The 15,285-nt window shown below is 37.4% G+C and overlaps 1 protein-coding gene and 1 pseudogene across 7 annotated transcripts in view; one reads left to right on the top strand and one right to left on the bottom strand.

Moving 5' to 3' along the window:
- Positions 1-15,285, top strand: part of Fam135a (family with sequence similarity 135 member A) — an 82,442-nt gene that overhangs the window by 11,841 nt on the left and 55,316 nt on the right. For all 7 annotated transcript variants that reach the window (XM_029475903.1, XM_021156641.2, XM_029475908.1 and 4 more), the window contains 3 exons: positions 448-539; positions 1,679-1,795; positions 12,214-12,293. In XM_029475903.1, the coding sequence (XP_029331763.1) occupies positions 1,719-1,795; positions 12,214-12,293 (157 nt within the window). In that variant the 5' untranslated portion in view covers positions 448-539; positions 1,679-1,718. The remainder of the gene's footprint in view (positions 1-447; positions 540-1,678; positions 1,796-12,213; positions 12,294-15,285) is intronic.
- Positions 7,920-9,079, bottom strand: LOC110306443 (annotated as a pseudogene).

Here is a 15,285-nt window from a genome sequence, read left to right as displayed (position 1 = left end):
AAAAAAAAAAGAAGAAGAAGAAGAAAGAAAGAAAAGAAAAGAAAGAAAAACTATATAGCATAGTCGGGCAATGTTTTGTTATTCTTTTAAATAGTATATTTTATGTATACATGTCTGTATGAAATACATGAAATTTCGAAACTTAGTTATTTTAAATGAAGAGTTCTCTATCTTAAAAATTATGAAGGTCTCCAATGTTTTAGGTGGTCATTGAGAAGTGTTTCTGAACCACTGAACTAAGAAAGTACTCTGTTGTACTGTGTTGTCTATATATGTGAATCCTTAATAGGAATACAGAATAGTTAATGATGAAGTTATAATGTATTCCTAAGCCTTGAGGAGGATGTAAGTCCTGTGTGTAAATTGTGAACATTAAGTAATGAAATATGGGTATTTTAAAGATAGATTTTGTATCTGTGGTTTTATTTTATTGTTTCTTTCTCATAGGGGGCACAATATATTTTTAACAACAAGAATCAGTAACTGGAAATACAAGGTTCATTATTTAATAATGTAAAATGAAGATCTGATCAGCAGAGGTAAGTATATGGCATTTCCTTTGCACTCACTTCATCATAGGTTAGAATACTTGCTGAATTTTGGCCAGTAGTTTTTCGAGAGCTGTGAAGGCTGAGAGATTTTACTATGCTTGCTAATGAGTTGCTTGCTATGGTGCCATAATGTTGGCAGGAAACATTGGACTTAACAGTCAGAGTCAAAGATGGGTTCTACTCAGAGCAGTTGGGCCAGGTGACATCACATAGCAACAAAGTATAGAAGAGGAGAGGAACCCTGAGCTAAAGAATCCTGGAACTTTGATCATGGACAGTCCACCCACTTGTTTTCTGCATGGGAAGGCTTTATTGTGTAGAATAGTAGCAGATCTCTTCTTAGCTCTAGTGTGAGACACTGTTGCTGGCTTTTCAGATGTCCATGAAGAGATAGTCTGGAACAAAGGCAACTGTTAGAGTCCTTGCCTTAGTAAGAGGTGCAGAGATACCAGAAATCAGTGGAGGATTATCTCCAAGCATTTATCGTCTCTAACTTGCTCTTCCAAATATGTGCTCTTGGTATGGATGTTTGTTATCTGTCTAAATAGTGAAAATAGAAACCACTGAAACAATAACACAGGCTGGCTTTTAAACTGCAACATGCCCACAGGATAATAGTTACAGTTAAAATAATGTCATTTACATTTACTGGCTTAAATGTTCTTCGGAAGCTAATTTGAAATAAGCCGATTAGAAAAATATACAAGTCACTGACACCAGTTTTATTTTTATACACACACACACACACACACACACACACACACGGAACTATTTTTCAATGCGTATGTGAATGTTTTAATTTTCACTTGCTTGTGCACCTTTTATTTTAACTTCCATGAAAATTAATGCCTTAGGTTTTTATGAGAGGGATTTTTTTTAATTCAAAAGTGCTTTGTTCTTTAAAAAATATTTTCTTCATTTAACAAAAATATCCATGGGTTATCGTATGGATGGCACAGGGGAAGAAATGTTAGAAAAACTTTATAACCAACACATCTTGTGGTAAAAGTAGCACTGCTGGTTGGTATCTCTGGATTCTGGTCCTGCTTGGTTGGATTAAGCTAAGCTAGGCTTCTAAATTGCCATTTCTGTTGTGTTTCTCATGATCTCTTCCCCTTTTAACTAAGGTGCTGTTACCAGATTTGCCCTCTGGGTATAAATTAAAAAATGACTGAAGTTCAAGCAATGGTAGAATTCTCCGTGGAGCTAAACAAGTTCTACAACGTGGATTTATTCCAAAGAGGGTATGCATTTTATAGTAAGAATTTAATTATAGTTTTTATATATATATAAAGAGAGCTATATTTAGGTGATTATAGTCTAAGTAATTTCATATAACTAGATATTTGGAGATTATGCACGTAGATTTAGTGATAATGTTGAATATATTTAATATGTATTTGAGATTTTGTATTGATCATTGAGGGGGGTACGTTAATGAAAATGTATTATCTCATTTTTACAGTTTATAGGCATATTATATAATGGAGGAAAGTTATATACAAAGAAATAGCTAAGTAGAAATATAAAGCATATATAACAAAGATTCAATAGAAATCAAGGAGGACATTTTTCTGTTAATAAAGTCATTACAGTGATATTAGCAGCAATAGGAAAACAGCCCAACACTGCCATGTAGCCCGAGGAATTTCCTTCCCAACTTAAAGGTCTCCATTAAGAGAAAGGCAGCTCCTTGATGCTTTGCAGAAAAGTATTTCATGGTAAGTCAGGATAAAGCTTATTAAGGCAAGGAAGAATAAACTCTCAAGAGTGAGCATTTAAGAGAAACAAAGAATTGTTAACGAAAATTGCAGTCCATATCCAAGACCTGTATGTGAGGTTCTTAAGAGAGAGTCTCATTTCAGTGCCGTTAGAGTCTGTGTCTCAGTTACATGTGGAAAGCAGGTAATGGACAACATGGTTTAAAGACTAAGCAAGGCTTAAAATTTAACTTACAAATTAAGGCAAATTATATGAGCTCATTTACTTTTTATTGACTTAAAGAATTTCCTTTTGTAAATGATATTTAAGGTGGTTTTCAAGGAACCTTGCTTAGGTTCAGTGGTGTGAGAGAAATGCTAAAATGGTGGGCTTCAGTGTTACCAAGACCTTTGCCCTACATAATCATGTTTTTTTTGTTGTTGTTGTTGTTTAAGATTTGTGTATGTGTTTGTGTGTCTGTGTTTGTGCGTTTATCTGTCTGTAAGTTTGTGCATGTTCATGCAGGGCTATAGAGGTCAGAAGATGGGTTGATATCCCCTGGAGCTGAAGTTACAGGTGGTTCTGGGCTACCTGACGTAAGACCTGGGCACTGAACTTGGGTCCTCTGCAAGAGCACTGCCTCCTCTTAACCATGAGCCATCTCTCTAGCTTGGTTTTTTTGAGTATTTTTGCTTGAAAGGTCTTAGGAAAACTGGCATTATCTCTATGGCAATTTTGACTTTATACTGAAGTTTCTTGACTTTAGCAGGAAAAGCCAACTAGATCTTAGGGTAAGGGATTTCTTCCTCTGTTTGTGTCCCTTCCTTTTTTCCTGTCTGTTTATCTTACGTCAGAGATAGAATTAAAATTCAGATAAGACTTAAAATAGGCAAAGGATGAAATGAAAGAGCCAAGTCTTAGAAATGTGATATATTATTTATTCAGCTATTTTGTAATTTTTGAGATAGGATCTTGCTACATAGTCCTGGCTGGCCTTAAATTCATAACAGTTCTTGTTCATCAGTCTCCCCAGTGCTGGGATTATGATAGGTATGTACCACCACATGAATATGTTATTTTTAAAGGGTTTTTAGAACTCTAGAAGAAAGGTGATGGAAAGGCAGAGCTGTGTTTCTGATACCCTTTAGTGTCTGAGATAAGTTGATAGTGTAGGTTTAGGTTCGGTGAGTTGTTGTGGGAGATATTAAAAAATGGCACCAAGCTATGTACTCTGTGCTATGTACTCTGCTCCAGCCATGGAGGCTAGCCCCAAGCTAGCTCCAGTTCCCTGCCTCAGAGCCACCTGTACCTCCCCAGCCATCCACCCCTGAGGCTAGTTGTCACAAATCCCCATAACCCAGTAAATAAAAACTCAAGAAGCTTATAATCCTAAGTCAGATTTATATATCAATAAATTCTCAATTCACAAGATGCCCACAAAATAATTTCAGAGCCAGTTGATAATGTTATAAATTGTCCACCTAGATAAGACATATTGTCCTGTAATTATCCATTCCTTATAAGATACTCATAGCTGCCTGTGTCTATTTAAAGCCACTCGGAATCTGGATTGTCTTTCTCTTCCTCCATCTTCCTCCCTTCTCTCCCCCTCCCTGTCTCTGTCCCTGAAACTCTTTGCTCCGCCTTCCTTTTCCCTGTCCAATCATAGGCTTCTTGTTGCAGTAATATTTAAATTAATTAAGAGAAAATTCTGCTGCAGTGAGTCATTTCCCAGTGAGAATAGAATTATTATCATTATTACTACAAACACATGTTAATGTGGTATGTTAGTTATTCTATTGCTTTGAAAAAATGCCATTAATAAATGCCATTATAAAAGAAACCATTTAACTTGGGCCTTATAGTTTCAGAGAACCAGAGTCTGTGGTAATAGCGCAAAGGCATGATGGCAGAAACAGCTGAGCACACATCTTGATCCTCAGTTTGGAGGCAAAGAGACGGGGAAATACACACTCTAGGAATTGCTCCCAGTCTTTTGAAACCTCAAAGCCTTCCCCAGTAACAGCTCCTCCAGTGAGGCCATACCTCCTAATCTTTCCAAATGATTCTACCACTGAGGACTGAGATTTCAAACATAGGGCCCATGGAGGCCCTCCTCATGCAAACCACCACATAGGGTAAAATCGATGGTTGCATGAAGAAATGCAAGTGGAGCCTGGAATGCTGGTTCATGTATGCGATTCCTAGCACTTGGGAAACCAGCACAAAAGGCTGGTCTGCGTTATGTAACTTTCAGGCTAGCCTGCACTACACAGGAAACCCTTTTCAAAGGAAAAATAAATGAGCACAGCAAGCATTTCAGAGGCATCTACAGAATGCTCATGTGTTAACTGAAGGGCTGTGTGTGCATTGTGCTATGCTGTCCAGTGCTGGGTCCATAACCAGCTGACTCACCTCCTGGATTCCAAAAGAAGTAAGGAACCAAATCGGGTCAAAAGTAACTGGATCTATCACTAGTCTAGCCAGGTCCCTGTTTTTTTTTTTTNTTTTTTNTTTTTTTTTTTTTTTTNTTTTTTTTTTTTTGAAGAAAAACTCTTGGAATGTAGGTTTAAGATTCACACCTTTTGAGGGTGATAGAGTTGTTTGTTCAAAGGCAAAGGGAGGGTGGACTTAGGGTGGCAGAGTTGTGCTGAATGGTCCGTGACTGAAGTGAGGGCTACAAGTAACTTTGTATAGAATGTATCCTCTTTGTATATAGGTCATATCCTCTGCACCACGTCTAGGTCTAGCCTATCTTGTGGGGGCTCAATAACTAATTATAGTAAGAGATTTTCTAGGTTTAAGGAGTTTGTTTTTCAGAGGATTTGGCTTAATTTTGCTATGTTGTTATTTTAAAAAATGAAAATAGCCTGTTAATGTTTTCCTTTCCTCCAGTATATTTTGTGTAGCCTCTCATTCATTAGTAGGCTAGCCTATCTTAACTCGGACAACAGAACTCAAAAATAATTTACCCACAATACAAGGCACCTTGAATTGGCATGCTGTTTCATCCAGTGTAGGCTGCTGATTAAGAAAGTTACAGAACATAGCCAGGAATCCAGGCTGCTGGCTTTTTAGACTCAACATATTAGGCACATTTATACCTGAAACAGCCATGGCCTCATCCACACTTTAAAAGCTCATACCTGTAATTGTTTTTGAAACATGCTTGCTCTGTAGATGTAATCACTACCACTTGGGCATCAGAGTTCTTTGCCCAAGCACAGAACTAAACTTCCTAAAAAGCATTTTGTCAATCTAAGAATGCCCACGTACAGCCTACCTTAATTCTTTCTGTGAATTTTGAAGAAAAATGTACACTACATTTTTAATATAATGTTTGATTCATCTTATATCAAATATCTTTTAGATCAGAAACAAAGTATTTTTATTTTCCAAGTCCCAAGTCCTAGTTCCTCTGAGGTCCCTGGATCCTGATGTAAAGTGACTAATTCTTTCTTTAGCTTTTTCTCTCCTGTTCCATCTTACAGTGCTTAGTTAGTAGAAACCATTTAGGATTGCTTTTTCATCTCCTAAACTTTCTTAGGACATTGTTTAATTTCTTCCTAAGTTCTTATAAATAACATATTTTAATCATCCCATTAACAAGAGTTACTAATTTTCTAATCTGTAATGTCTTCATTATTTTTCTACTTCTTATAATTAACATTTACGTTGTTCATAAAGTCATTGTGTTTTAAAATTTTGTTATAGCAAGTACCAATCCTAAGTATTGATTTGTGCATTTTTTATTTATTGCTATGGTAATATATGTATAACCAGCTAATAGCAAGCACAGAGCTTATAATAGCATTGCATCAACATGTATTTCTGCTCCTAAAGCTGTACTAGCTAGATAGTTCTGTTAAGCTCTTTTAGCTTGGCTAATCTTTGCTGGGTTCATTCATCAATCCAGTCAGCTGACAGCTTGGCTGAGTACTAGCTGATGCCAAATAGCCTCAACTTGGCAGACACAACTTTCTTTTACAGATTTTTATCCTACGTCTTGTTATCATGGAGTGGGCAAGGATCCAAAGAGAGAAAGAAGCCATTCAAAGAGCTCTCTTAGCACTTAGAATTGGTCAGAGGAGCATGAACACACCTACACACACGCACACACGCGCACACACACACACACACACACACACAGAGAGAGAGAGAGAGAGAGAGAGAGAGAGAGAGAGAGAGAAATGTAGTAACATTTTTAATGCCGTATATGCTTTCTTTAGTGATATTTTTATCATGTGGTTTGTGTGTGTCTACCTGCATGTAGAACACATGTACTCCAGAATGCACACAGAGGTCAGAGGACAACCTGCAGGGGCAGGTCTCTCTCCACCTGTGGTCTCCAGCTCTCAAGTTCAGGCCATCAGGCTCAGAAGCAAGCCAGCTTAAGCCACTGAATCATCACTGCCACCTGCTCCCTGTTTTAACCACTTTTACCTCATACGATTCTGTTTAGAGTTTAAGAAAAATATTGTAGAAATAAAAACATTCTTTTAACGACTAGATTAAATTAACATTCACAGGTTACATTTGATTATATATCTAATTTTTTTTAAAGCTATAATCAGTGACATAATCTAAAGGCTTACACTCAGTAGTTTTTAGAAGAACACTCAAGTGGTGCTGTGTCCTTTTGGATACATTACAGAACATACAGTGTCTGGCTATTTCTTTTTGTGACAAGATTGATTTCAAATATTAACAGTCTGGTGAACCTTTATAAAGCTTTTTATAACCTAATCAGTGGTGTCCTTTGAAGGTCTTTGCCCAGGGTGATTATTTTACTACGAGTTTCAGAACAGTGGCATTTCTCTAATTGGCAAACTATTACTTCATTAGCTATTTGGTTGCTGAGCAGTGCAGTCTGTGTAGGGCATAGGTTTTGTTCCTCCTGTCCAGTAGCTTTCAGGATATTGTCTTGTGCCCTGGTCCCTTTGCGTTACAGTCAGGTTTTCTTCAGTGGCAGGGTGACCTCACAGATTCCTTAGCTTTTTAATGATGCTGTCTCATTTTTCTCTTTTTTTTTTCTGATAAACTCTAGTATTTATTAAATTATAAAGTTTTTTTAATCAAAAAGAAAAATGCAGACTAAGAGAAACCTCCAAGTACAAGGACAAGACAGCAAATCTTCTGGAAGGGAACACCATGAAGTGCAGTACAGATTCCTAAACCTCATTAGCTGCAGCTTTACCGTTTATCTGAAGAAGACCAGCTATAGCTGTTAATCATCTATTTTAAAATCCCAAAGTCACATCAAGCTTCCTGCTCTTAATGATATCAAATATCTCATTTTATTGAAGATTTTATACCAATCCATGCAGAAAAATAAGGCAGTGCAGGAGTCAGATGAGTACCATTAATGCACAGGGACACACTAGCCAGAACTAAAAACTTAAAAAATACACTATAAAGTAAACAGATGTCAAGAAAACTGTGTTATACTAAACAGCTCTCAACTATCAACACCCCAGTTCCTCACATTAAATAAATTTGAGCAGAGACATGTTAGACATTTTAATTTCAGGTCTGTCTTTCCCATATCCCTCCCCACCCCCCTACCCCAACTCCCACAATGCACTACTAAGGATGAGTATAATGTTACGTGGGCAGAAATTTACAGGTATCCGTTTTACCCTTGAGTGTGGTGCTGAAGACATTTGTTTAAACCGCTGTCACTGTGCACTGTCCATCAGGCCTTCTGGATCTGACATTGACACTCATGGTCCCACCCCCTGCAACTGATCGGTCAGTTCCTGATCGGTCTGACTGGTCGGCTACTGTCTGGTTTGCATTTAAAAAGTCTCTGTTGGGTCAAAGAGTGCTGTGCAACTACCACAGGGGCATCCTCACTATCACTACTGGCATCTGATTCTGTTTCTTCAACGGAGGTATCTGGTACTCTGCCAGAAGATGGCGATTCATGATCTTCTCCTTCACCTCTGTGACTCCTTTCAGCTATGCTGTCTCCACTGAGTTGTGAATGAGCAAGAGTCTTCCAAAGAAATGCCTGCATCAGGGGATGGTGTTACAGGGCTGGTTAACTGACCATCAACTGATGTCAGGGGCCTTGTAGAAGATGGCACTGCCAGCTGAACAAAAGCTCCAGTCTGTGCTGATCCACTGTCCGCACCATCAGCAGAACTCTCTCTTGCTAGGTTTACAGTATTGGTGTCACAGTCCAGCCTAAGTCCAGCTACTCCCTTCTTTGATATATCTGTTATATCTCGCTTAGTCTTCCTGCGACGTCCATGTTCATTTCTCCTATATTGAACCATGTTTTCAAGATCAACAACATACAGAAATCCAGCAATTAACATTTGCGTGTTCTTTTTACCTTTGGAAAAAGCATCTTCTAGCTCCCGACTGGTGCACTCATCATACTGCCACCACCCGTTCCTTCCTTCATAACACCACGCATATTCACCATTTCCTCTGCTTGCAGCCTTAAGTTCTTCTGGTGACAACAAGAATTGTCAAGAAAATCCTCAGGAATCTCTTGTTGACAAAGAGCACATCGCTTCCCAAGCCATGAAGCACCCTTTACGCACAGATAACAGAAAACATGCTTACAGGGCAGACTGACAGGGTGAACACTTGTTTGTAGACAAAGGCACTTTCGGGAGCTGTCAGAGAAGGTGCAGTATTAGAACAGGACTCATTTGCCTTCTTATTTGTAGGAAGCATATTTATTGTGAGATCAATTTCACCACAGCCGGCCGCACTTCATCACAGATTCCACAGGCACCAGTCACAAAATTAAAGCGTCTTCTTTACCAGCTGTCAGCTAATTTGTAGTGTTTTCTCTTGCACTGCTGGTTCATTCTCTGTGCTCTCAGCCACCACCACAGCCGCCTTGCAGTCTTTTCTCCTCCCTCATTTTTCTCTTTTATGCTTATGGGGCACCCCTCATTTCATGTTGGCTTCACACACACAGTCTTTTCACATTATTCATAGGACACACTTGGAATTGGCTTTTCTAACAGTATTTAACTTAATTTTTTTTCCATATTAATCTCTACTTTTCTGGTGATTATTGTAGTTACTACCAAAAAAATTTCAAATATGAAAAAAACCCTCAATCCATATTTGCTAACTAAGGTAATTTTTATATAATACTAGGTTAAATGCTATTACAGTGTACCATACTGCAGGGGACTAGATAAACAGGGCAGGAAACTGTAGTCCTGGGCCTAATCTAGACCTATCCATTCATTCACTGGTTCACTGCATCCGTGGCTGCTTTTTCTTAGCACAGAAAGAGTAGTCTAAACAGGGTGTGTGGCCCACAATTCAAGAGATACGTATTACCAGGCCTTGAAGTTCATTCGTCCTTGATGAAGAATATGTATGTAAGCCGGGCGTGGTGGCGCACGCCTTTAATCCCAGCACTCGGGAGGCAGAGGCAGGCGGATTTCTGAGTTCGAGGCCAGCCTGGTCTACAAAGTGAGTGCCAGGACAGCCAGGGCTACACAGAGAAACCCTGTCTCGAAAAACCAAAAAAAAAAAAAAAAAGAAATATGTATGTAATATCCCAACCTTTACAGCTATCCAATAGGTTGTCCCTAATATATTCTAATTTGAACATTTTCATAGTTCTAGGAAAATGATAGTCATTGTATTTTATAGGATACAGTGTAATGTTTTGATGTAGATTTTGGAGCCATTTAAGGTAGTGAGCTTAGTTGTTGCCTCACGACTTATCTCTTTGTGTGTGGTAAGAATATTTAAGATTCTTTTGACCCACCAGCCATGGGTCTTCTGCTCCACAGCCTTACCAACCCTGTTCCTTTTGATAATTGTCATTATATGGTGTGTGTGGGGGTGTAATTACGTATTTTAGAATTGTGGGGGTTTTTGTGTTCTATATATTCAATGCTCATATTTTGTGTAAGTTGTCAAATACAAAATTATGGTTAGACACTTAAAAAATAGTACTGCTTCAATGGTTTAAAATGAAATATCACCTAGTATTTATTTAGTCTTAATAAGCTTTTGTGTCATATACTTATGCTTTAAATTCACGTAATATTGAGCCATGTTGTTCTCATGGGAGGTTGAAGAGCCCCTTGAAGACTTTGCTCTTTGGTTTGAAGGTTTTTCCTGCTTGGGTTTTAACTCTTAGCTACCCTTGCTTGCCAGCAGGCTGTATAATCTTTTTAGTCGTACTACTCTGCCTCCATGGAGTTTGCTATGTCCATTTAGGGCACTTTACACTTCTGTTCACTGTGATTAATTCTGCCCCTGTGATATGACTACCTGCTTGCTCCCTTCTGCATGTCATTTATATACATCCTCCTCTACCTCTCCCACTAACACATTCTCTCTCAACTTAATGTGCTGTCTTTTTGATTTTTGTTTTCTATGGTCACTGAGAGCATGATCCCAGTATTGTCACCTTCAGTGTCCCTGCCTTTTCTTTTCTCTGTTTTGTTTTGGGGGTAGGAGAAGGGGGAGGAAAGGTTAGCTCTTGGCTGTAATGAAACTCACTAGTAGACTAAGCTGGCCTCGAACTCACAGAAATCTACCTGCCTCTCTCTGCCTCTCTGCCTCTCTGCCTCTCTGCCTCTCTGCCTCTCTGCCTCTCTGCCTCTCTGCCTCTCTGCCTCTCTGCCTCTGCATCGTGAGTGCTGGGATTGCAGGTGTGTGCCAACCTTATCCTTGTGTTTTAATGTTTGCCTCACTTTGGGAAATCTTGTATTAATAAAAAATTTTATTTTATAACTTTTATCTAATTTAAAATAATTACAGTGACGGATAAAATGACTTGAAACAAGAAAGTAAAAATGTATACAGTAACTCGCTCCTACCTTGAAAACAATTGAATTCTTAAACAATGAACCAAATACATATTTTAATTAATTAGTTTTTAAATTGATTTATTTCGTGCATGTGAGCAGCGTGCCTTGATCAGTCCATCTCCTCCCTCTCTAACTCCTCCTCTACCTCTCCCACTAGCACACTCTCTCTCTCAACTTCATGTGCGGTCTTTTTGATTTTTAATCTACTGAGTCCACTTGGTGCTCCCAGTGTACTCCTAAGGCCAAACTGTATATTTGCTTCTTCCATTAGACACGGGCAGCCTGTCAGAGGTTTCATCCCCAGTGGAAACGGATACTCCCCTCTCCCAGCAAGTGTCAGTTGCCAGTGACTGTTAGGGACAGGTGGAAGGAGCTCTGTGAGGGCCTTTCTGTTCCTTCTGGGTTGTAGCTAACTCCACTCCCGCAGGTCATCACCCGTCCTTTCTGGGCTCACAGCTGCACCACAGTGTTCATTTCTTTTCTCCCCAAGATGTCTACATAGTGCCTTCTAGCTTATCATATGAGGGGTTTTAGTGTTTGTTTTTCTAAGACAGGGTCTTATACAGCGCAGCTGGCTTCAAACTTAAAATCTTTCTGCCCCAGCTTCCTGATTTCCATGTACTAGAATTCAAGGCATGTGTAAAATCAGTTTTAAAATGCTATTTTGAATTAATCTGATGTCTTTCTCAAACTCACAATCAGAAACATTTTCTTTTCTTTGATTTTTTTTTTTTTTTTTTTTACATTTGTGTGTGTGTGTGTGTGTATAAGTGAGTCAGTTCTGTCCTTCAATGAAAGTTGTAAAAATTGAACTTAAGTTATGAAATCAGGAGTGGCAGCAGTTTGCTAGCCCAATTCCATTATCTTTTAAATAAATTAAATGCTGAAGTTCTTAGAAGACTTAATAATTCCATAGGTTAGTATCACAGTCACTGCTATACAGTAAAGCTACGGTGTATAGTTGTTTATGTTTCTATTGTTCTTCTGTACATGTGCCAAATCTCTCTTTTGGTTTCATGCTGTGCTAGTATTTCATAGGTGGATATGGGAAATGTTACAGGGAACTGATAGAATTGGGCCAGAATTTTATTTTAATAGATACAAAATGTAGAGATGGGAACATATGTTTTAAAATAACCTATTTATTGCGCTTTTAGTTTTTACCAAATACGTGCATCGATGAAAATACCACCAAGAATTCCCCACAGAGTAGAAGCCAGTTTGTTACACGCAACAGGTAAGCCAAAAAATATTTTCAAGTTAAAAATAAGAATTTGAAGTAGCATATTGGTCAGTGATAACATTACTTGACTCTTTTTACTATAAGCATGAATTAGCAAATAGGATTGCTATGATTTCCCTTTTAAGAAATCAGTAAAACAGGCTTAATTTGGTTTCTTAGAAACACCTGAAAAATGTGTCATATACGTTGAGGTTTAAAAGAGTATGCAGTCAACAAAGTCTGTACATATTTGACTTAAAAATTACTGGACTGTTATATGATAAAATTTTACAATATGCTTTTGAATTCTGCATTCTTGTGACTCAGCTTCTTGAATACTGGGATTACAACTGCATGTTGCCATGCCCAGCTTTAGAAGTTTAATAAAATTACTGTATAAAATTATCTCCATCCTTCATGTTTAAGAAACATAAAATTTTGCCTTTAGTCTTGAGTCTCACCCCCAGACATCATTATATCCACATATAAGCTAGAAGGTACGATGTATAAGTACTATGTATATGTCTGGATATTCCACAGTCTCAAAAAGATTAGAAACCTAAGCATTTCTAATCCCAAGCATTCTGGATAAGAAATACTCAACTTGTATGTGTTTTTATTCCATATAATTAGGAAGTGAGATGGGGGCTGGAGAGATGGCTCAGCCGTTCAAAGCTAGGCTCATAACCAAAAATATAGGGAAGCAAGATGGTTAGTAACAAATTCTAAATATTTGTCATATAAACCTGGTATTATCGTTTTCAAAGTTATAAAAATAATAACACACTAAACCTAAATTTAGGCTGAGCACAAACAGACCATTTTTGATATTTAAAGAAATTTACTAAAAATTAGAATTGTTAGCCTAGCATGTATCTCACATATATACTTACTGTTGTAATAAAGCCTTTTTTGTAAGTCCACCCTCAAGAAATAGAGAGGGGGCTGGAGAGATGGTTCAGCTGTTAAAAACTGGGCTCACAACCAAAATGTCAAGAAACAACGGCAGTAAAGCACCAGCAATTTCAAAACAGACTTGGTGCTCCTCTCTACACTCCCAAAATCCAGCAGGGGATGGGTTTACTGTTTATCTCTCGAGCTTGCAAAATCCTCAAACTTTGGTTTATGAAATACTTTTGCAGATGTCAATATAGTTTATGTAAATTCAGAAACACTAAGTTAACTGCTTTTTAGTTTTGAATTTCTTAAATAGCATTACTTACTTTATAGTAATGAAATTTGGAGAAAACTAGGCCAAATTTTATATTTATGTGTGTGTGTGTGTGTGTGTGTGTGTGTGTGTGTGTAATGTATCAATCACAATAATAATTGAAGAAGAAATTATGAAATTCAGAGGGAGTTGGGGGAACACAGGACAAATTGGGGGGAGTATACAGGATAAAAATTATATAAATACAGTACTAATAATCTCAAACACTAATGTAATCTAAAAATGTCAGCATAATATGTTAATATAGTAATAATATACTATATATTAATATATAATATATGTAAACAATGTATTCCTATATTGTTTATATTGATATATTGATATATAATATAATTATATTAATACATTATATATCAATATAATATTTACATATAAAATCATTTTGTTTTGGTTTTGGTTTTTTGAGACAGTGCTTCTCTGTGTGGCCCTGGCTGTTCTGGAACTCACTCTGTAACTCAGAGATCCACCTGCCTCTGCCTCCTCAGTTCTGGGGATTAAAGATGTGTGCTACCACTGTCTAGCCGAAAATTGTAAATATTTTTTACAGTTGATGTTTTTCTTAAGAAAGACTGAATTAATTTATGCTGAAGCTAACATTTTTGTATTTTGGACATTTTAATTTGGAATTAATTTAAAAAACATTGCCTTTTAGATGTTTAGGTATAGGATCATTTAGTTAATCCAGAAAATTCTAATTGTGGGTAAGGGGAGAGATAAGAATTCTAGAAAGAGAGTTGAGGAAATGATAGAATGTATACAAAACTAAGTAAGTTGTAGAGTCTGTGAAAGTCAAGAATGGAATGTTCTAGAAAGAATAAATTCGTTGTGTTCATTACATAGTCTTACTGTATGCAGTGGAAATAGCTCTTTGTTTATGCTAGATATATAGGGGAGGCACACATATCTAAGAGATAAAAACTTCTGTTAAAATTAAAAACTTTTAGCTGGGTGGTGTTCGCACATGCCTTTAATCCCAGCACTTGGGAGGCAGAGGCAGGCAGATTTCTGAGTTCGAGGCCAGCCTGGTCTACTGAGTGAGCTCCAGGACAGCTAGGGCTACACAGAGAAACCCTGTCTCGAAAAACCTAAAAAACAAAACAAAACAAAACAAAAAATTAAATGCTTTTTAGTAATTCAGAGATTACTTCTACCTTAGTTTTCTTAGGTTCTGAACAATTATTGGAAGGACTAGAAATTGTAGTCATCTTAGTATTAAACAATGATTCTAAGAAAGATTACAGAGCCAGAGTTAATAAGACAGTAGAGCCAATAACAAGTGGAGAGCTGTTATTTGAAAGCAAACATATATTTAGAATGATCTAGAAGATGGAAGTGAATGTCAGTGTATCGCATCTGAGTTATGTGTTTTGTTGAAAATTGCATTATGATAGTTATAACTTCTTTTTCTATAAGTAATCTTGACCTAAACTTTATCAAGCGTTTCTCTACTTTTACTTCCTGACAGTAAGCTGGGGACTAGAGGGAGAATGAGAAATTAATTACCAGGTGATTTAGCCATGGCTCTTGATTCTCTTTCCTCTTCTCGTAAGCTTTGAGTGACTCGCTGACTGCTACTTTATTATATTCCTTTTGTGTGTGTGTGTGTGTGTGTGTGTTTCATTCATAGTCATATTCCTGCCAAGAGTACTTTTTTCTTTCCCTAATCAAAAATAGTAATGGTCTCTTGATTGACAGTAAATCAGAATTATGGATCTTGTCAGGGGTCCTAGGATCTAGTAATTAGGAATGATGGAAGCAGTGTGCCATTCAACCCTT

This window comes from Mus caroli, chromosome 1, assembly GCF_900094665.2.
Source record: "Mus caroli chromosome 1, CAROLI_EIJ_v1.1, whole genome shotgun sequence".
Taxonomy (NCBI): domain Eukaryota; kingdom Metazoa; phylum Chordata; class Mammalia; order Rodentia; family Muridae; genus Mus; species Mus caroli.
This window is presented reverse-complemented; position numbering and strand designations above follow the sequence as displayed.